At 36.5% G+C, this 22013-nt stretch overlaps 3 protein-coding genes across 3 annotated transcripts in view; 1 reads left to right on the top strand and 2 right to left on the bottom strand.

The window, feature by feature from the left end:
* The window catches only part of LOC107673898 (zinc finger CCHC domain-containing protein 24), a 37053-nt gene extending 17813 nt beyond the window's left edge, over positions 1–19240 (top strand). Inside the window, exons 3-4 of the mRNA XM_016467706.1 lie at positions 13602–13766; positions 15409–19240. Coding sequence (XP_016323192.1) covers positions 13602–13766; positions 15409–15522 — 279 coding nt within the window. The 3' untranslated portion in view covers positions 15523–19240. The remainder of the gene's footprint in view (positions 1–13601; positions 13767–15408) is intronic.
* Positions 19241–19917: 677 nt separating this feature from the next.
* Positions 19918–22013, bottom strand: part of LOC107673867 (zinc finger MIZ domain-containing protein 1-like) — a 182406-nt gene continuing 180310 nt past the window's right edge. Inside the window, exon 26 of the mRNA XM_016467675.1 lies at positions 19918–19968. Coding sequence (XP_016323161.1) covers positions 19918–19968 — 51 coding nt within the window. The remainder of the gene's footprint in view (positions 19969–22013) is intronic.
* The window catches only part of LOC107673899 (peptidyl-prolyl cis-trans isomerase A-like), a 7045-nt gene continuing 5332 nt past the window's right edge, over positions 20301–22013 (bottom strand). Inside the window, exons 5-7 of the mRNA XM_016467707.1 lie at positions 21399–21474; positions 21174–21305; positions 20301–20707 (exon numbers count right to left, since the gene is read on the bottom strand). Coding sequence (XP_016323193.1) covers positions 20692–20707; positions 21174–21305; positions 21399–21474 — 224 coding nt within the window. The 3' untranslated portion in view covers positions 20301–20691. The remainder of the gene's footprint in view (positions 20708–21173; positions 21306–21398; positions 21475–22013) is intronic.

The raw sequence follows: 22013 nt of genomic DNA, 5'->3' as shown, positions 1-22013 counted from the left end.
ATTCTTACCCAAAAATACAAAATGGAAGAAAGAGTTAAAACTGAACACAATCTTGCTACTCAAGCTGTGTATGAAAATTTTTTTATATATATATTTGTTTGCTGCTTTTCCATTTTCCATTTACTTTTACTTTCAATACTTAAGTACGTTTAAGATTTAAAAAATACTTTTTGTACTCGAGTACAATAAATATCACATAATTTAAGACTTTTACTCAAGTAATATTCTAAACGGTGACTTTTCTGGTAAGATATCTGTACTTTTACTTGAGTATGGCTTTCAGGTACTTTATACACCACTGTTATTAATGTTGCTATGTTACATATAATTTTGTGTCAGCTATGTGTGATTTTGCCAGGCCAGGTCTCTTGGAAATCCTCTGTGTTTTTCTAAGGGGAGAGATAAACATAGCAAACACTGTGGTATGTTAATAACTAGTTCATTTATTTGTGTGACTGAATGCAATTTTATTACCTATAAATAAGAAGAGTGCTGGTTCCCAAGAAATTATGTATTGAGTGTTATTTTATTCAGCCTCCAGTGGATGCTGCAGTATTGAGCTCTTTGCTGTTTTTGCTATAAAATCCTTTGTTTTGAGTTTTTGGAGAAGTTTATACTATCATTAAGTTCTGTTCATGACTGGAAAGCTATTTGGAAATGTTGCACAAGTACAGCCTTTGCTGAGGATGTTGCCCCTTGAAGTCTTTTCAGAAACCCTGGATAGTGCATTAACTTACTCTGTCGGGTGTCACGTTCAGAGGCGGACTGATCCACACTGACCTTTGGATGACTGCTAAAACACCTACTTAATGAATCATTGTAGCAAAACTGCTTATTTGTAATAATTATTTAAGTCGTATATACATATGTGAATTATAAGACTGATAGTTCAGACTATAGATTCTGACTGGATGAGGTGCATTCAAAGCCATGGCATCTATATTCATACGCAGAGTTGCTATGGTGCTTGGAAACTATAAACAGCTGACAGTTAAGGTTATGAACTATATTATTTGAGTGTTTTTGTATTTGATTTAACTGAATACTGGTGTCCTATATCTGTTTCCGCCTTTTTATAAAAGTAATAAGCAATATGAGGTTGTGTGTTACAGTGATTTTAATCGCAGTTAAAGGAATTTTAGGCAAGACACTAAGCGGAGAACACCCCTTAGCTGAGATAAAATCGCTGTAATGCATGTCCTCTCATGGCTTATTAAATGCTTTATTAAACAACGAATAAATTGTTAATAATTATAGTGCACCCAAGATAGGCTAAACAATTTCATATTTAGAAGACATTTAGAAAGCAATCAAACACTGTAATTTCTTCTTCTTTTTTTATTCACCAGTGCAAAATGTTTTAATACAGTGATTGTGCATGGCTTTTATATTTAGCACTGTAGAAGATAAGAATGCTTATCTCAGCAGTCATTGCTGGGAAGGAGCAGCTGCTAGTGAACAAATTAAGGGCCCAAGCAATGCCTGTCTTTGTGTAACTAAAAACTCCTATACAGCTATATATAATTTTGTACATAATCATATATAAGATTTGTGTCTGGCCAGATCTGTATATTTTTCACTGACCTAATGCCAGTGGTACTTAACTTACTGGAGTTTATAAATACATCTGTATGAATAAATAGGTTTATGTTCTGCAGCTCGATTTAGCATAAATACACTCTCACACTTAGCTTAGTATTTAGAGGCCAAGTATGAGGGCTGCCTACCTCTGCATCCTCTGTTTCTTTCACACTAGTCAGTATATATGGGTTTGGTCTAGCTATATTAGTCTGGAATCTATGAAATGCCAACTCCCACTGCCAGCAATCTCAACATGTTCAAGCAAGTGAGCGGAACATTCTTTATATACCACTAATGCAGGGGTGTCAAGCTCATTTTAGGTCACGGGCCAAATTGGACTAAGCGTCACTTTATGCAGGTTGTTTTTTTTTTGTTTTTTTATTTGATAAACCTTGGTGAACCCATAGAGGGTGCTTGCACAATTCATACTCACACATCCAGTATTAATTATTGGTGTAATTAATTGGTGTAAAACATAATGTGGAATTTGGCCAGAGGCCTTTAGATAATGTATCCTGTACATAAAAAAAAATCATAATTAAGGAATGTTAATTAAACAACATTGACCAAAATAGAAAACCACTAATATAGTATGTATATAGGATGTCTAATAATTATTCAGTGATGATGAAGAAACCCCTGGAAATCCCTGCTCTGTCACTTACAGATCCAGTTTCAAGTGAAAAGTAAGAGACGCAGACTGAGTGCCGCAATTTGTTTAAAAAAAGGTTTCTGTTGCTATAACACAAATTAACGAGTTCATCTATCCTGCTGTAAAAAGTAGAATATTATGAATCTATCATACAGATATAATAAATGTTTGGGAATGTTTTCATCATAATTTAATTTTTGAAATGAGATTAGACTTCTCCACGGGCTGTATATTCGGACTGCAGACCATATGTTTGACACCCCTGCCCAAAAGGATTCTGTAAACCCATATATTTCAGAGCAAGTGTTAGATTGCTGTTCACTTTGGCTAAATGTCTGTTGTTTAGTGTAATCTATAACATATGTTTCAGTTCTAGAAAATGGAGGTCAAGGGACACTGAGTGCTGCGATTCCCATCACTGAACGCTTGGCATGGAATTGGAATTGTCGTGTTAGTGTGCACAGTGCATTGTGTGTGACTCATTTACAATGGACTGAACAATAGGAATCTTAATCAAAAGATTTGCAGCTAATTATCAGAGCAAACAGAGCAGTGTAGAGAGTGTACCCTCAGGAATGGCTCTCTTCATCAAATCAATCTCTTCTGCATCCTGGCCAATCTAAACACAGATTAGTAGAAAGTTGAGTTTTCTTCCTCTTAACTTCGATGTGGGGTAATTGAGCACGTTGTATCTGGTGGGACTGCTGTGCGGAGTGCAGTCCCATGGGAGCCGGGTGAGAGGCTCCAGCACCGGGGCCTCCATTGTTTATACTGATGGATTCCAGATGCTGGCACAGGGAGCAGCCAAACTCCAGGGGCCTACGCCAAAAAACCAGGAAGCAGTCCAGCGCTATCTGGAATACTTGGAAAACATTGCTTAGCATTGTAATAACCTAGAAAATAGTGAAAGAGCCAAAATCTGTGCTGAATTTTCAAACTGATTATTAGTGACCACTAGACATGTGTTGGTTTCACAATTCAAAATAGTTGTTTCAAGGAATGTGTAAGGTTCAGGGATATTTGCTTCAGAGAATAGCGTTAGCATATAGTTGTTTTGCTAAACATGTTTGAATTTCAATATCGCTGTAGTTCTGGTGTTGTGTTTTGGTGAGCAATGCTTTACAAAAAGGTTAAATCTGTTCAAGTAGCAACACATTTTTCTTCTGTATTGGGATGTATATCCGTGTGAAATGGATTATCAAACATGAAGATTATGGTGAGTTATGGCATTTTAATAAAAATACGAGGTTAAAAAAATTATTTTTTAAAGTAAGATCGTGTTTAGAACATTTAATTTTCTTTTCCTGCCAACTTTAACTTTACTTATATCATGAACAAAATAGATACATTGTATAATACTATATTATTCATTGTTAATTCATTTTTTTATGTTATAAAAAACTTGCTACAAATGCTAAAAATTTATTAAATAATATTAAACAAAATTAATAAATGAGTTTAAAGTATTGTTCACTGTTAGTTGACACCTAATGCACTAATTCGCTCATTTTAAAAAATTGAACCTTAATGTAAAGTGTTACCGGTGACATCATGTTAATGACTAGTTCTTGGTGATAGCAGCTTAGCAGCTTCCGTCCCTTTCTCTTTATGAACACAGATCCAGTATGAGCTACTTCAGACTCTCCAACACCAATCATCAATAAAAAATGTCAAGGCTGACCCCAGGTCAGTAACTAAAGCATGTCAGCATCAACTTTTCTTGCTTTCTAATTTCTCCCTAAATTCGGTCAGTGACTCTGCGTGATTGGATTGTTTTTCCTAACACTGAGGTGTTGTGAGCTGAGAGATTTATCATTTAACAGCACACCTGTTCCCTCTTGTCAGTCTCTGCGATGCTGTCCTTGCCTTTCAGGCGTAAAAAGAGACAGCTGCACCCACAAGAAAAGGACACGGAGAGACCCAAGAAAACACTAGCCTCATTTAGCCGCCCTAGTGGGCATTAATAAATAACACCAACGTGCACCTGACTGGAATGCTTGCTCAAGTCCGGCCGTTCGCGAAGCACTCCGGAAATCGCACACAGACGCAGCTGATGAGCTTGACACTATCATTCTTGTGTGTGGGACTCTGGGAGAGGCCATCTGCAGGCTCTGTCTTGGCCTTGGCTGAATCTCCTCATCCAGGCCAGACAGAGCTCCTCTTGATCCGTTCTCACATTGTGATGCTAATGGCTTAGAACTCTGTAACACGTGTTAGTACATTCCTGTCTGTTTACATGTACTAAGCAATGAGATGACACCTATTTTTGTTAAGTATTTGCACTCTTTAAATGTCTGAATATCATCTATAAAAATAAATAAATACAATAAAATAATACAATAAAATGATGCAAGGCCAAGAGCTAACTTTTTAAGCCATTTTTTTTTTGTTTTTCTTTTGTTTACTAACATTTGACAACCACAAATGTTGTCTTTTATATTCTATTATATATATTTATATTTTAAATATTATCTTAATATTATATTTATAATGTCTCTAATCTATAATGTTTTTTTCTCATTTGAAATTTTGTGAAATGTATTGTTTAAAAATGTAAGTTTAATTTCAGTTAAAATATTTAATATAAATGTAATTTAATCATTTGTTAACTAATGCACAAACTTTTATGCAAGTGTGGCTTAAGTTTTCAAATATTTGAGTTCAGTGAGTTCATGTTTAATTAAATCAGACAAATCTTGATATTTGCAAGAAGCATGAATTGGAATGTTTGTGGAAGGACAGCTATCCAACACTATGCCGGTTTCATGATTAGCCAAACATTATGCACATAATTGGATGGAATCCAAACACTATTTTTGGCCTTCACAAACGCAGTACATAAAAGTACTGCGTTTGTGAAGGCAAAAAAAAAAAAGTGTTTGAATTTTTGTAGTCTCCTGTTGATTCTCTGCCCCAAGAGTTGACATGCATTTCCTTGCAAAACCAAACTTCAGCAGCCTGGGCCAAAGAAATTGTTTTTTTCAATTACCACCAAGAATTCTCTTAAACTGCATAGTCACCCTTCCAAGAATTCCTCCATTTTGCACACAGACAATAACAGAAAAAAAAACAGTTAAATGTGGTGAATTATTATTAAATTTGTGTTAGATCTGCCGTTCCTTCTCAAATAGATGGCAAGACCCTGTAGCACCCCCATAAAATTCTTTGGAGAATATTTTGAAAGATGTCATCAGATGACTTTCAGATTTTTGTATTAATTTAAAAGTACATTTGAATTTTTAAAGGACAACTGAAACATATGTCAATTATCTGTCAGAGGATTATTTGTTTGATTTCTTTTATTCATTTAAACCATTTATTTATCTTTTTATTGATTGATTTATTGCACTGTAGCAGGCAATATACTGTATAAAAATGCTTGGTTATTTTTGTAGCAGTGAGCAGAGATGCAGATTTGTGTATATTTACTTACTTTAAAAAGTGGATTTAAAGTCTGTTTCGAAAGTGATTTATAAATGTACTGTTCTTTTTTTGAACTCTCCCTGATCAGACCCTTCATAACATTTCCCGCTCCTTTAAGTATTATCTCTCTCCAAACTATCTCTCACTTTTCTCCTCTGGCACCCTTTTGTTAATCTATATAGTCTTAATTGAAAACAGAGGGCTGATCTGAAAAGGGACTTTTAGAGTTTCTCATGTTATACCAGTGTGGAACCCATCTGCTTCTGATTTCCTTCCCCCTTCAGTCCTGTAGGGCCTGATTGGTGGAACGTCTCCAGCTGTGAGAGATGACTGCCATGCTGTGGTATTTGTCCTGTTGCAGGGAGGTTGGCTCTGCTGCTAGGACAGCCAGATTCGCCTCCCTCTTTCAGTCTCCATAGGGAACACAGCTGGAGGGATGGTGAGAGGAGATGCTCGATCTGATCTCCCTTCTCCATAAGTGTTTACAGTCACTGGATACTTCAATCTCTTCGATGTCCAAAGCATTCAGAAAGCTCAGAAATTTTCTGCTTGGTCCTCAAAGAGTGACCTGCTGTCATTTAAGGCCGCTAGGATTAACAATGTGAGGGTCTTTGGAACAAGATTCACCTTACTGAGTGTTGACAGGCAGTAAATATTTTGTGTGTACATGTTTGTGGCCAGTGGCTGTTTTTGTCTATTTTTACTCCAAAAAAACTCCCTCGAACAGCTGGATAGTGAGGGCCCTTCTTTCAAAAACCCTCTAAAGCTAATGCATATTTCTTCTGAAGTAAAACATTGACTTGCGGCAGGATGGGAAAGACATATCAAATATCAGCTATTCATTCAGTGTTGCTTTTATTGATTCCCTTTCCTGTCTTTAAGCTGTGTTTTCATTGGACAAACAGCCAGATTGATTTACACAAACCTGCTGTGTCCACTAAGCTCAGGTTGGGTTAAAATGGTCACATTACTTCTAGAGCAATGCACTGAGTAGAACTGTGTAAACACAAATCTGCAACACACAGGCTTTGGTCAGGATGTGTTTAGACTATGGGGTTACTGTCAACGCCATTCGTTTGTCATTTCCCTGGTGGTGACTGTAAGTAGAGCGTACTCTCCATTGCCTTATTTCCTCTGAGATTGTTGCATTTGGAAAATAACAAGTGTTTTGTTTTGAGCAATTGTTTATTTTGTGGGAGGAATATTCTCAGAGCTAAAACAATAGGATAATACATTTTGGGTTCTTGGGTTTGTGGATTTCTGATCCGGTGGTTAGTACTAGACTAATGTGTTTCAAATGACCAACAAATAGTTTATTTTCTCTCATTTATTTAAAGAAAAAACTCATTTTTATTTAAAATGTTATTATCCTCTCTATGAGTTACAGAATGTCTCAATGTCAAATTTGCCAGGTTTCCTTCACACTGCCAGTGTAGCTCTATTGGTCTAAAATCTGTTAAAAACACAACCAAAATAGGTCAGACTGCTGTAAACAGAATATCATGTGTGTCCTCGGGCACTTGCCCAGAGACCTCTGCAGTGCTGGAGATATAGAGCATTTTTCGCAGAGTTGTGAATTCTTTAAGATTGCTCATCAAATCTCTCTCGTAGAGATGCCTTAACTTGTGAGTTTCTGTCCAGTCTTGTCCAGTTGAGATTCGAGGAGATCCACCCACTGTGTGCTGTGTGGTACAGTGTTTGTTTATCATGCAAAGTGACCCAGGTATCTATTCCAACCTATGTATGTATGTATGTATGTATGTATTAGAGCTGTCAGTTTAACGCATTAACTTAATTAATTAGTTATGAAAAAATAACGCAATTAAAATATTTTAACGCAGTTAACGCACTGGCCCCGCCCACAGACCAGTACATCATCTTACATTTCATATAGTCGACTGTTGACTAATATGATGCAGGACAACAACTCCATAAATGCAGTTATGCCCTAAAAATTCAAGATATTGGGGCAAAAACAAATGCCCCTGTATGAGTTTTTGTCTCATATTTATATCATATGACAAGCGATATCACACCAGCAGCGAGAGCAATATCACATGAGTGCTGTTTTTGTCACGAAAAACACGAGTGCAAATGTGATTTTATACAACAGTTCAGTAAATAAGAAGTTAATATTGTGCAAAATTTAAACACAATATTGTGCGTTTTGTTCAATTTTGCCAACAAAAATATTACCTCTAAAGCCACAGCAGAACTGTTGTGCATCTCTGAGCAACACAGCGGTGTTTAGTTTCTGAATGAATCCCCGATTTGAACTAATCGTGTGAACCAATGATTGAGTAGCCCATTCATAGAGAGAGCCGTTTACTGAATTCGAATCGGTAAACGAATCGACTCATAAAGACATTTACCGCCATCTGCTGGTAGTTCTAGTTTCTTCTTTAGAGTATCATTTCATTTATTTAAAAAAAAACATTAAAGGGATAGTTCACCAAAAAATAAATAAATAAATAAATTCTGTCACCATTTACTCACCCTCATGTTGTTTCAAACCTGAATAACTTACTTTTGCACAACATAAAAGAAGGTATTTTGAATACTGTTGGTAACTAAGGGTGCGTTCACACTTGTCATGTTTGGTTCAATTAAAACGAACCCTGGTGCGATTGCTCTGTTAGTGCGATTGGTAAGTGTGAACGCTGCCATCCGAACCCTGGTGCGCACCAAACAAGAACTCTGTGCTGTCTTCCAAACGAACTCTGGTGCGGTTCGAATTATATATGAACGCGACATGGACCAAATACTTCTAAACTAACCAAAAACAGGAAGTAATGACAAGATGCGACGCTATGCGACATGATTTGATGACGCGGTGTAACCAAAACAAAATGAGCAGAGGACAAACATGGAGCAACGATGAGGTAAAGTGCCTTTTATGAGCTCCTTGTGAGTTTGCAGGTGGTGAAAATAAAATTATATGTACACGCAAGAATGAGCGCGCTTAGTCCAGCAGACGGCACTAGGTGTGTTCGACTTAAAGCGTGTTAAGTCTTTAAGCACCTTTTGTTTGGGGTGTTCTGTGAGTTCTGTCACGATATATACATCATTCAAGCCGACCAATCAGGTTGTGAACATATCACTATGTCCATTAAGTTAATTTTTAATTATTGGATGACATCACGGCATGGCCAATAAATTAGTTTGTCTGTCTGTCAGTCTATTTGTCTGTCTGTAGTCATATAATGCCAAAAGGTTTATTTAATTTATTGACCATGCAGTAATGTCAACTGAACTTAATGGACACAAAAATTAATAAAAAATGAGCAGAAATTAGCACAAAAGCCAACTTCAAATTGTAAAAACATTAAGATATATATATATTAGGGCTGTCAGTTTAACGCGTTAACTTAATTAGTTATGAAAAAATAATAAAAAATATTTTAACGCAGTTAATGCACTGGCCCCGCCCCCAGACCTGTACGTCATCTTACATTTCATGCAGTGGACTGTTGACAAATATGATGCAGGGCAACAACTCCATAAATGCAGTTATGCCCTAAAAATTCAAGATATTGGGGCAAAAACAAATGCCCCTGTATGAGTTTTTGTCTCATATTTATATCATATGACAAGCGATATCACACCAGCAGCGAGAGCAATATCACATGAGTGCTGTTTTTGTCACGAAAAACACGAGTGCAAATGTGATTTTATACAACAGTTCAGTAAATAAGAAGTTAATATTGTGCAAAATTTAAACACAATATTGTGCGTTTTGTTCAATTTTGCCAACAAAAATATTACCTCTAAAGCCACAGCAGAACTGTTGTGCATCTCTGAGCAACACAGCGGTGTTTAGTTTCTGAATGAATCCCCGATTTGAACTAATCGTGTGAACCAATGATTCAGTAGCCCATTCATAGAGAGAGCCGTTTACTGAATTCGAATCGGTAAACGAATCGACTCATAAAGACATTTACCGCCATCTGCTGGTAGTTCTAGTTTCTTCTTTAGAGTATCATTTCATTTATTTAAAAAAAAACATTAAAGGGATAGTTCACCAAAAAATAAATAAATAAATAAATTCTGTCACCATTTACTCACCCTCATGTTGTTTCAAACCTGAATAACTTACTTTTGCACAACATAAAAGAAGGTATTTTGAATACTGTTGGTAACTAAGGGTGCGTTCACACTTGTCATGTTTGGTTCAATTAAAACGAACCCTGGTGCGATTGCTCTGTTAGTGCGATTGGTAAGTGTGAACGCTGCCATCCGAACCCTGGTGCGCACCAAACAAGAACTCTGTGCTGTCTTCCAAACGAACTCTGGTGCGGTTCGAATTATATATGAACGCAACACGGACCAAATACTTCTAAACGAACCAAAAACAGGAAGTAATGACAAGATGCGACGCTATGCAACATGATTTGACGTCGCGGTGTAACCAAAACAAAATGAGCAGAGGGCAAACGTGGAGCAACAATGAGGTAAAGTGCCTTTTATGAGTTCCTTGTGAGTTTGCTGGTGGTGAAAATAAAATTATATGTACACGCAAGAATGAGCGCGCTTAGTCCAGCAGACGGCATTAGGTGTGTTTGACTTGAAGCGGCGCTGAGGAGACTGATCGGTTAATGAGTGGTTTGATATCATACACCCGCAGCGCCGCTTTAAGTCTAATGCACCTTTTGTTTGGGGTGTTCGGTGAGTTCCATCACGATATATATACGTCATTCAACCCAACCAATCAGGTTGTGAACGAATCACTATGCCTTTAGGTTCGCTGTCAAAAATGCCAATGTGAACACTAAGCGGACCAGGACCAAATGTATCATTTTCCTTTTTGGTCTGGACCAAATGAACCAAAGAACCGAACTACAAGTGTGAACACACCCTAAGCTGTTTTGGTCACTAGTGACTTTCATTGCATGAACAAAAAATATTGAGATGTTTCTCGAATTATCTTCTTTTATGTCCATACTTTGTTAGGCCATTGTAGCCTAAACATTTAACACAATAATAGGTTTAAATTAACTTTTGGGAGTATTTTCAATTAATTAATCGCAGCACACTGTAATTAATTAGATTAAAAATTATAATCGACTGACAGCCGTAATATTTCAGTGTCTTTAGGTTCGCTGTCAAAAATGCCAATGTGAACACTAAGCGGACCAGGACCAAATGTATCATTTTCCTTTTTGGTCTGGACCAAATGAACCAAAGAACCGAACTACAAGTGTGAACACACCCTAAGCTGTTTTGGTCACTAGTGACTTTCATTGCATGAACAAAAAATATTGAGATGTTTCTCGAATTATCTTCTTTTATGTCCATACTTTGTTAGGCCATTGTAGCCTAAACATTTAACACAATAATAGGTTTAAATTAACTTTTGGGAGTATTTTCAATTAATTAATCGCAGCACACTGTAATTAATTAGATTAAAAATTATAATCGACTGACAGACAGCCGTAATATATATATATATATATATATATATATATATACACACACACACTACTGGTCAAAAGATTGGAAGATTTTTTAATGTTGCTGAAAGAGGTCTCTTATGCTCACCAAGGCTGGACTTATTTAATGAAACATACTGTAAAATATGAATATTGTGAAATATTATTCCAATTTAAAATAACTGTTTTCTGTTTGAATATATTTTAGAATGTAATTTATTCCTGTGATGCAAAGCTGATTTTTCAGCAGACATTACTCCAGTTTCAGTGTCACATGATCCTTCAGAAATCATTCTAATGCATATTTGGTACTCAATGATTATAAATAAATATACAGTTATTTTATTGTAATAAGATGTCCCAATATCACTCTTCCATGATATGAAGCTTTAACTCTATCCATTCATGAATTAATAGTATTCTCAAAAACAGGTCATTTGGCTCACACCTGAGTTTCAGACCATGAGGCAACCCTTGACACTAAAATCAAACTCCATGTTAATTACTAAATGTTTGAAGGAAAACAGTGATGGAAAGCAGTGGTTCTGACACCAGATATCACTGATATTTTTTTGCTGATACTGATATTTTGTTTTGCCTGTTCTCCAATTTAGGACCTCACCCACATCAGACCACCAGCATTACAATAGCGTAGGGACTGACACCATCATAGGGATAGCCTTGCGTCAGACTTTCTGTGAAGTTTGAAAGTATCTCCACAACACCAGCCACAACCGTCATGGTTTCCACTTTCCAGCTGTTTTTGACAGTTCTGTTGACAGTGGTTGACTCATGGTGTTTAAGGTTGGGGAGGAGAGCCTTTTGCATGCAGTGTGTCAGTTGGCCAGTTGGCTCTGGGTGGATGGGAGCAGATGCTAATAAATTATATCACTTCTTTTTTGCTCATATGGGACCTGGAAATCCTGTTTAGTATCACAGCAATTTGCTAAAAATCATAGGCACTCCTACAGTATGTGCTCATAATGCACTACTACTAGCCACTTTTCTGTTCTCTTTTAGGAGAGTTGAGTCAAAAAGGAAGCAGAGTATTTATTAATGTACACTCTATGACCAGAAAGCATACTGAGACCACACCGCAATTATCTGTTGAGGTTTGAATTCACTTACATAATTAAAATCATTAGAATTCCCAATATACAGAGTTCTCGGATTTGTGTAGTGGTTTGGAGTCTGAACTCTCCAGTAGAAGTCTGCCATACCACACATAGCATCTTGTGCAGTTTAGAAAGATGAAAAAAAACAAGTAAATGAAATAAAAATAACAGCATCACATTTCAATTATATCACTTCTTTTTTGCTCATATGGGACCTGGAAATCCTGTTTAGTATCACAGCAATTTGCTAAAAATCATAGGCACTCCTACAGTATGTGCTCATAATGCACTACTACTAGCCACTTTTCTGTTCTCTTTTAGGAGAGTTGAGTCAAAAAGGAAGCAGAGTATTTATTAATGTACACTCTATGACCAGAAAGCATACTGAGACCACACCGCAATTATCTGTTGAGGTTTGAATTCACTTACATAATTAAAATCATTAGAATTCCCCATATACAGAGTTCTCGGATTTGTGTAGTGGTTTGGAGTCTGAACTCTCCAGCAGAAGTCTGCCATACCACACATAGCATCTTGTGCAGTTTAGAAAGATGAAAAAAAACAAGTAAATAAAATAAAAATAACAGCATCACATTTCAAGTTAGCAGCTCTCTGTAAGTATCAACATTTTGTTTAGATGTTTTTTCTGTGTTTTTGCAGTGCAGCGTAGAATCAGTTGTGACAGGGTTTGACAGACTCGAGTTAAGCATTTAAAGTGTGTTTGGTTTGGACAAACTTTGACCAAAATGATGTTTGTGATGCTCAAGGGAAAAACTTTTCTTTTGCTGTTGTAAAGGCCTAGATATTGGTGTCAGCACTGACTCACTTTGTTGAAACTTCTCCCATAATAAAGTCCTTGGGAGAATATTTTCTGCTGTATAAGAAAAAAAGCCTGTCCTATAGATTGTAACAATTAGTCATTTCTCTTGCTCACTATGTTTGCTACAGGATTTCTCTTTTTCTTTCTTTCTTTCTTTCTTTCTTTCTTTCTTTCTTTCTTTCTTTCTTTCTTTCTTTTTTAATAACAGCCATTTATCAGTTATTGGCCATAACATGAAATTAACTGTCAGCTGATCGGTATCAGCTAGAATTTAAGAAAAATGTCAAAGCTGCTTATTTCCATACAACAAAACTACATGATGATCACCAGCTGTTAAATTTATAACAAAAAAAAGATTATTGTATTGTTTTCCAATAACATCAAATATTGTGTGCAATGCTTTACTTATTTGCATAAAATTTGGTCAGTCACAAATGTATACAAATTTTCCACAATCCACAGAAGCGTCAAATTGTTTTCGAGCTGCGCTAAGTCGAAACTGTTTCAGCTGATCAGATGAATGTAGATTTTCTGAGCTGAACTCTCATTAATCAGGCTCTGTCTCTGACATGTCCTCTCAGGCAAGACCCAAAGGCGAAGGACTGACTCCATACCAAGGCAAGAAGAGATGCTTTGGTGAATACAAGTGCCCTAAGTGCAAGAGGAAGTGGATGAGTGGAAACTCCTGGGCTAACATGGGACAGGAATGCATCAAATGCCATATCAATGTTTATCCTCATAAACAGGTATAGTATCTGTCTTTTAACAGCTCATATAATGTGACACTGTATTGCTAAAATACTGCATGCAAGATTTTCTAATCTGTCAGTGAACTGTGTAAGCACATACAGTGTAATCTTCCAAGAAGTTCTTATGGATGGGGCCCAGCAGGTACCCTTGAAACCTGAGACTCAAACTCAAGGCATCCGTCTAACCCAAATACCTCTTGAACTCAAGAAGGGGTCATTTATCAGGAAGTCACTGAACACTGAACTCATCTACACTGTAAAAAGTTATCTAAAAAGCTGTATTTGGATTGATTTGTTGATTTTCAGGTTATTATTTTGTAGTATACACAATAAGGTAAGAATTAAAGCATTAATGTTATTATTATTTTTAAATGATGTCTGTAGACTTGCTGGTTAACCTTGCTGGTGTAGGCACTACATGGTTCTAGGCAGGTAAGCATGCAAATGGATATGTTTTAGCACCCCTAGGGAGGGAAGCATTTATTGCAATTACCTTCCCTACAAGTAGTTTTGCATCCAAATGCATTAGCAGCTGTTGAGAAAGCCAACTCTGCCACAGGACAGAGTATTATGGCTAATTCCCTTCTGACAAGCAAATTCTTTAGCTTTTCAGTCTCACCTACTTAACATGTTTCCTGCAGTAAGCGTGTGAGATGTGCAGCGCACTGCAATATATATCAAAAAGCCTTTAAGGGTTTGCAGCTGGCCTTCTTTCCCTGTAACCCAAGAAAACATATGCAATTTTCTGTTTTTATTGTTCTCTCACAATGGAAATCATTCTTCCAGGTCATGCAGTATGGAAATCGCTCAATACTCCAGATTGTACACCGTAAAGTATTTTATATCTCCAGCTGTAAAGTATTTTTATATCTTATATCTTTTTTTGTTCCTTCTTCAGATTTTGCCAGGAATTCGTTCTGCTTATTAAGAGCATCAGGCTGCAGTTGCCAATTTATTAATTCACAGAGGTATTAGACATTTCCTCTTATCATTCACAAAAGCCTTTGGCTCTCAAGCAAACACTCCCTCGGGTTACAGCACTGTCTCCTCCCAATGGTCTGTCATAACCTGGTTTTCCGTAATTCACGGAGCGCAACTGAGACGTACAGGAAAGAATAACAAGATTGTAAAACGATCTTCCAAAAGCAATGGGTGGGAAAACAAATAATCGCAGAAGTATTATTTGTGATCATCAGCCAAAAAGATTTGGCTCGTGCACATTCTCAGTGTCTTTTGTGTCACGTCCAAGACAAAGATTCGCTATAGAGTCTTCCCTCCCTGGTTGCTGTCTTGAGCGATGAAATCCTGTAGGCATGTAAACTTGCTCGGAATCCTCTTGTATATTAATCTGTGCAAAATTATTGAGGGAAAAAAATAAATGAAGTTTTAGTAACAAAACATGTACTTCTGGCAGCGACTACAAACACAACAAGGACGAATTGGCTCTTGATAGCCATCCTAAACAAATCCCTGACGGTTGGTCCATTTTGGTTTGAGACTTGGACCTACGTCTCCAAAACCATATCTCCAAAGAGTCTAGCCAAACGCTAAAAGAGATTTCCAGTTTCAACCTGACTGATGTTGTGGACAGAAATGCACATGCGCCCAAAGTGTGATTCACATGTTCTGCTCCTCTCAGCGTCCTTTAGAGAAACCCGATGGCCTGGACGTTTCTGACCAGAGCAAGGAACACCCGCAACATCTGTGCGAGAAGTGTAAAGTCCTGGGCTACTACTGCCGCCGCGTGCAATAAGGAGGATCCCGAGGTCGTCTCCACCCTTTTCCATCACTTCGCTACCAAGAACTCCAAGAAAAAGTGAAAAGTGCCAAAATATTCATGTAAATATCTCTAACGCTAGTAACGGCTTTGTGTATCAGCAGCATGTGATGCATTTATTGTGTATAATGGACAAATGAATATGGTTGGGACAGTATTTCTATCCGTACGGGACGCAGTGGATTACCTCACCATTGTGTCTCCTGATTGTGTGTTTACAGACTCTCCCTTCATTCTCCCTGCCAAGTGAACTATAAGGATGTGCCGAGCACTAAAGGTGTCACGTTAGCTTGCTCAGACAAGGGCCCAGTGTGCCTTTGCAGAGTTTTTGGGTCAATAGCACATCATATTAACTGTGAATTAACAGAGGGACAATGGACTTTCCATCCCTTGCTTTTGTGTCACATATTTATTTATGTTTGTATATGGTTTCGTAGTGCAATTGAATTAAGTAAACTGGGATAATTTCATCTGTGTTTGTATCTGAACAGGTATTGTCTAACCCCACCTCTTGCCATTAGAAACTACTGTAGAATAGAACTTTCTAGTGCTTCGGATTAGCGCGTCAGGTAGTTTATATCTTTCACATACATGTTTGAAATGCCAAATGTGAGATATTTTTGTCAAGTTGGCTAAGGTCAGCCCTGGAGGCACCCATAACATTTGAATTGAGTTGTTGGAAACTATGCAAAACCATTGCAGCTTATGCAGAATCATCAGTTCCTTTACATTGTTGCGCAGTCAAATGAAGTGTGTGAATGATCGAAACAAAGCCATGGCTAGCTGATCGTCACCGTCCTTTGAAATGTGATTATGTTGTCAATTGTTGCCAGAGAACTGCTTCAAATGTCTTACAAACCCATGTAAAGCTGAGGTGTTTTGGTACAGGGGTCAAAATGTGAGCTTTTCAGTCCATGTGCTAGCATTTAAAAACATAACGCCTGTTCTTCACTGAGATATTTGCCTCAGGATAAAGAGTTTTAATGACACATCTCAGATGAAATACTGTGCACGTGTTTTATATAAACACTGCTCTAGAAAATGTCATTAATTAATTTCACTATTATGCAACACATTCATTTTTAAATCCAAAATGAGTCATTCACATCCTTCACTCTTAAAAATAAAGGTTACAAGATTTTTTTCCACAACAATGCTATAAAAGAACCATTTTGGGTTCACAGAAGAACCTTACAGTGAACCGTTTGTTTGAACCATTTTTTTCTTAGTGTGAAGAACATTTTAATAACCTAAAGAACCTTTATTTTTAAGTGTTCAATCTGACCCTTGCACTAAAATGTTTCATTTAAGAAATTCGCCGCTGTTTACACAATCATTCTGATCGTATTTCAGTCAGAATTAAATCCTTTATTGCCTAACCCCATATCTGCAAGTTTATGCATTATCTACAAACGTACCTGATGAATTACACCCTGTTTAAACTGTGATTTTCTGGAAGCATTTTTTATGTGAGTGGACAAATATATGGTTGTAAATGGAAAAGAAGGACAAAGTAAGTAATGCAGAAGAGTTTTTTTGAGATGTAATGAGAAAACACTTTGGGTACATTTAATTGATCAGGAGACATTTGGAGAGAGATGTATTATTGAGAGCATTATGATGGGAGGGTGTTAATATTTGGATGGAAATAAGCGTGTACAGGATCTCATCTATGTGCTGTTACCTCTTGTTATGGCTCACACAAAGTACTAATTGATCATATTTGAGTGTGACCCAGGATCATTGAACAATAATTGTAGCTTTACGTGTCCCAGTGGGAAGTCGTAGACAGATATTGTGAGAAATTACATTATTGCGTTGTTAATCCTAGATGTACATATGAAGTTACACGCATTTACATGGTAAATACAATGTGTATAATTGTTTACTTATATTTGGAGTCCACATATTTTCTGTTGAATATTAGTTAATGTTTCATTTATTGGGATAAACTCAGATGAAGATATGAATCGGGAACGTCTAGTGCCTTAACACAGTTTGGTTATGAAAAGTCAGGATTTTTGCCAAGGAATGCCATGTATGATGCTGAGGAATAAAAGAGCCCATTAGATGTCTGAAAATGTAAACCAGCTAATTTTACTTTAGTTAAAAAAAATGGGTTTGAGTTTCTGATGGGAAATTCAGGGAGTATAAACTGCCAGGGAGTCAATCATTAGATCACTGTTAAATAAAAAACAAGGCTGTTTCTGTGAGTCGCTATCATTTTTTCTGAGACCCTTTATTTCTTGGTAACTGTTTTTCTGGTGTTGCTAATGGCTTCGTTGTGCGTACATTCTTACACGCCAAGGTTTACTTCAGGCTTCATTTAGGCTGGAATGAGTTACTCTGCTTTTTGATAAACACCATAATTAATGGCGTAATGAAAATAACCAGTGAAATAAACGATTACTGAGGATTCATCATAATCATTGCTGATCACCCATAGCTGGTAGTCTACACATAGTGATCTTTGGGATCAATTAAATTTATTGTCAGTTCTGTACATTTTAACAGATGACTGAATGCACCACTAGATCTAGGCCTTGCTTTATTATAGCAAAATAGTTGCATTGCACTATATACATGACGAAAATGAAAACAGCCCTGAGTTTTGTTAATGTTGAAGGCAGATTTATGTAACTGAGCTTCCCGATTTCTGCTTTATTGAATGAAAGACAGAGCTTGTGGTATTGACAGTGTACATGCATTTAACATTATACAAAGTGCTTTTTGCGCATGTGTTTTTGTCTTGAAATACATATACTTGACTTTTATAGCTCACTTTCAGTATAAACTTATTTTCAATTAAAGGTATGTGTATTTTGGAAACAATGTAGATGATTTAGATTTTGGAGCAATTTGATATCCAAACAAGATTTTGTTGTTCTCCCTTACAAAGATACTAGTATGTGTTTTGTGTATATATTCGATTACCATCAAGTTAGCGATTTCAAAATGTTATGATGCAATATTAAAACTTTGTATGTGAAAAAGGGCAAAATGCTGAGATGCAAAAGAGCTGGGAGTTTTTTTTCTTTCCTTTGATGTTTTACAATAATCTTTGGTTATATCCTACAGAAATATTTATGGAAGGATTTTGTTCTTTTTTTTAACAATTAAATTCTTTTTGTATAAAATATGCAACAGAAGCTACTCTATGAAGAAAATATTGATGACTACATAGAATATTATTCAAAAGTTGGTACATAATTATTATGCCCTTACAAGCCATTTTATTTTTGTTATTTTAGATGTTATTGGTATATAGTAACCTTACCTGTTACGAGCATACGTGTGCTTCAACGTTGTTCATAATCTTTGTGTCTGCTATACAGCATGAATGTTTTGATTTGCATTTATAGGAAACCTTCTAACATCACAAACAGCTGTTTTTAACATAACAGACTGATTCGCACTGTAAGTCATAGGGCCTTTTTACTGAGGTGTTTTATAGACGCAAAACAGTGGCAAAAAGACGTGACCAACTCCAGTCATTGACCATAACACTGAATTGCCCGTACAAACCTTTTACATGGTCGACATGTGTTAGTGAATCAAGCCCATACTGTATGAAACTGTGAGCTCTAGTTAGCCTTCTCCAGTTACTGCCAAGTCCAGGAATGATGTTGAAATATTTTTCTTCATATGTAAAAAAAAAAAAACCGAGACTATTTTTCAAACAAGTGAAGTTTGCATGTGCATGTTTTTTAAATGATTCAAGATTGATAATTTGTGCAATGTATTCTTATTTAATATTAATACATGTTTAATTCTTGCCATGATATCTTTTGTAGAATACACCTCTCTTACTGTTAGTCATAAATAAATGCCTCTATTTACTCCTAGGATTTCCAGTACCATTAATAGATTTACTGAATGTACTGATTTAACACTCATGTTTGTAATGTCTGTAAAATATTTGTCATCATATTGGAGTGGACCGAGCAACAGAAAGTGCTAATGAGGGAATGTGGGACGAGATGAAATCTGTTGCTCTGTGTCCATGAAACGGCATTCCGATATGTGCCTTATTTGTTAGTTAGGAAAACTGAAGACTGTGCTTTTAGAAGTTTGTTCGATTAAAACATTGACTAAGTGAATCATGACTCTGCTTCGTTTTTGTGTAATAGCACACAATGATATACATTTCTGTACAATCTGTGCCAAATATATGTACAGCCTGTTTTTGGATTTCAACATGTTCTTTGGCCCGTGTCTGGGTGTTGGGAAATTGTGTCCGTTTTAAATCAGTCAAGCTGAAGGCAGTATGGACTGATTAATTATTTAGATATGGTCCTTGGGAATGATGCTTGTGTAATTGAAAACCATAGTCTAAAGCCTTGGGGAACAGTTGTCATTCTGACATCACATTCATTTACTATCGAATAGCCCAAAGAGCGTTTCTTTTAGTTCAGCGTTCACCTTGTTTTTGCAACAGCGCAGGTTTGAAGACACAGATGTGTATTTTTTAACTCAACCTAATTACTTGTAATGATTGTAAACACATGAGCACTGTATGTGAACGTTAGGACTTGGCGATGACGCTGGCTTTACTCTTGAAGCCAACTTTAAGTAATTGGTCTACACATTCCAAATCTCTTAAACTTCACTAGAGGGTGGAGGCCCAAATTATATCAAGTTTGTTGCAACGTCTTAAACAGAATGGGAATGAGAATGTCTCTATAGCAACATTGCAATCGGAGAAGTCAAACAAACCAGTGGTGAGTTCAGACCCCATATGGTTTCATTTAGGAAAGAGCACTGGTTTCCACAAAGGTTCATAATTTACTTTCATAAGGCATTACTGTGATTAGCTACATCTACACACCGTCTAAAATGGACTGCTCATTTTCATTTCAGGGTATGTGTATGTCAGCTGGCTGCAGTAATAATGGAATACATCTGACAAACTCGTTATTCCCAACTGTCTCCACAACTATTGTATGAACATGTTCAGAAGATTCTTGCTGAAAGTTTAACGTTGGAAGTGGAGAATCTTCATAGCCAAACAGGATGTCATATTCTGCTTTAGGTGGGCAGGAAATCTTGTCGCTGGATAGTCTAAAAAAAGGTTTGGGATCATTCTCAGGAAGATTAAAAAGCATGCCACGCAACCAGATATACTGCTGCAGTTGTAGCCGGCCCTCATCTGGAAAACAGCCTTGAGTCATTAAAAAATAAAAAAAATAATAAAAAAAATGAGCACAGAATGCAAATATCCTGGAAGAAATTCCATGTCAAAACCAGTTTCATGTGTAATTTATTTATTTAAAAAAACCTCCTGGGGTTTCTTTGGCATGGTTCTTATAAAGTAAACTAGCTTTTATCCTAATTTAAAAAAAAAAAAAAAAAAAAAAACAGTATAAATTTCCTTATGGCCCATGGCATTTGACCCATAAGCAAGATTTGTTGTGTAGGGGTAAGTAATCACCATACTTACTGAATCATTTGCTTACCTAGTAAGCATAAAACACCTTAATGGATCCATAGACAGACACATTAAAATGGCAATAGGTACTTAGGTAACATAAATGTAAAAAAAAAAAAGAATATTTACTTTACATGCATAAGCATTTTTGATGTGAAAACGTTTGATCACATTAAAATGAATACACATTCTTGGTTACTTGAGTTCTCCACAGTCTGTGATGACAATCTTCTTTACAGTTCCTCCATCATGTAGGCCACAGGACTCCATTAAAGAGACCGTCTCCATTCCCTCTTTGACCTGCCCAAAAACAACGTGTTTACCATCAAGCCTGAAAGAGAATGACAGGAACATCAATCCCATAAAAAAATTAAAACACTTGGGATGGGTAATAATTAAACCAATAACCTTTCCACCATCATACCATTCTGTTCTTGCAGTGCAGATGAAAAACTGGGATCCATTTGTGTTTGGCCCAGAGTTTGCCATAGACAGAACACCTTTAGGAGAAAGAGACAGAGAGGAAATCAGACCACCTCCTGAGTTTTTATAGGCAAATTTGTCACTTTTAATAATTTAATGATATAGTGATTCAGGGAAAATCTAACAATCAACAGTTCCACAATAACAACCAGAGAATAAAAAATAAATAAATAAAATAAAAGTTTGAAAAGTGGCAGGGGGGTACTGAATGAAAGACAACATCTGGGTTGGGTAAGTTACGGCTCTCTACTACAATTACATCCAGTCATATATTACACAACCCAACACTGTTTGCCCATATTAATCTATCAAAAGGGTTTGCTGGTGTAGGATCCCCCTGGCACCAAAAATGCACTAGGATAGGCTGGCTTTGACTTGCTTAGAAAGTAGGTCATTTGTTTGAAGATTACAAAAGCGGTTTCTGCAACTGAGGGAGCCTTACTACCACCTTGTGGCTGTAAACAGATGCAGTTTTTGCAGAAAAAAATTTTTTTTAGAAAAATAATTGTGCAGAATTGTGCTCCTTCCTGCAAAAAAAAAAAAAAAAAAAAATATC

The sequence above is a fragment of the Sinocyclocheilus anshuiensis genome, unplaced genomic scaffold (assembly GCF_001515605.1).
Source record: "Sinocyclocheilus anshuiensis isolate Anshui unplaced genomic scaffold, SAMN03320099.WGS_v1.1 scaffold292, whole genome shotgun sequence".
In the NCBI taxonomy this organism is placed as follows: domain Eukaryota; kingdom Metazoa; phylum Chordata; class Actinopteri; order Cypriniformes; family Cyprinidae; genus Sinocyclocheilus; species Sinocyclocheilus anshuiensis.
The sequence above is the reverse complement of the archived record's forward strand: the minus strand, read 5'-3'. Positions and strand labels throughout refer to the sequence as shown.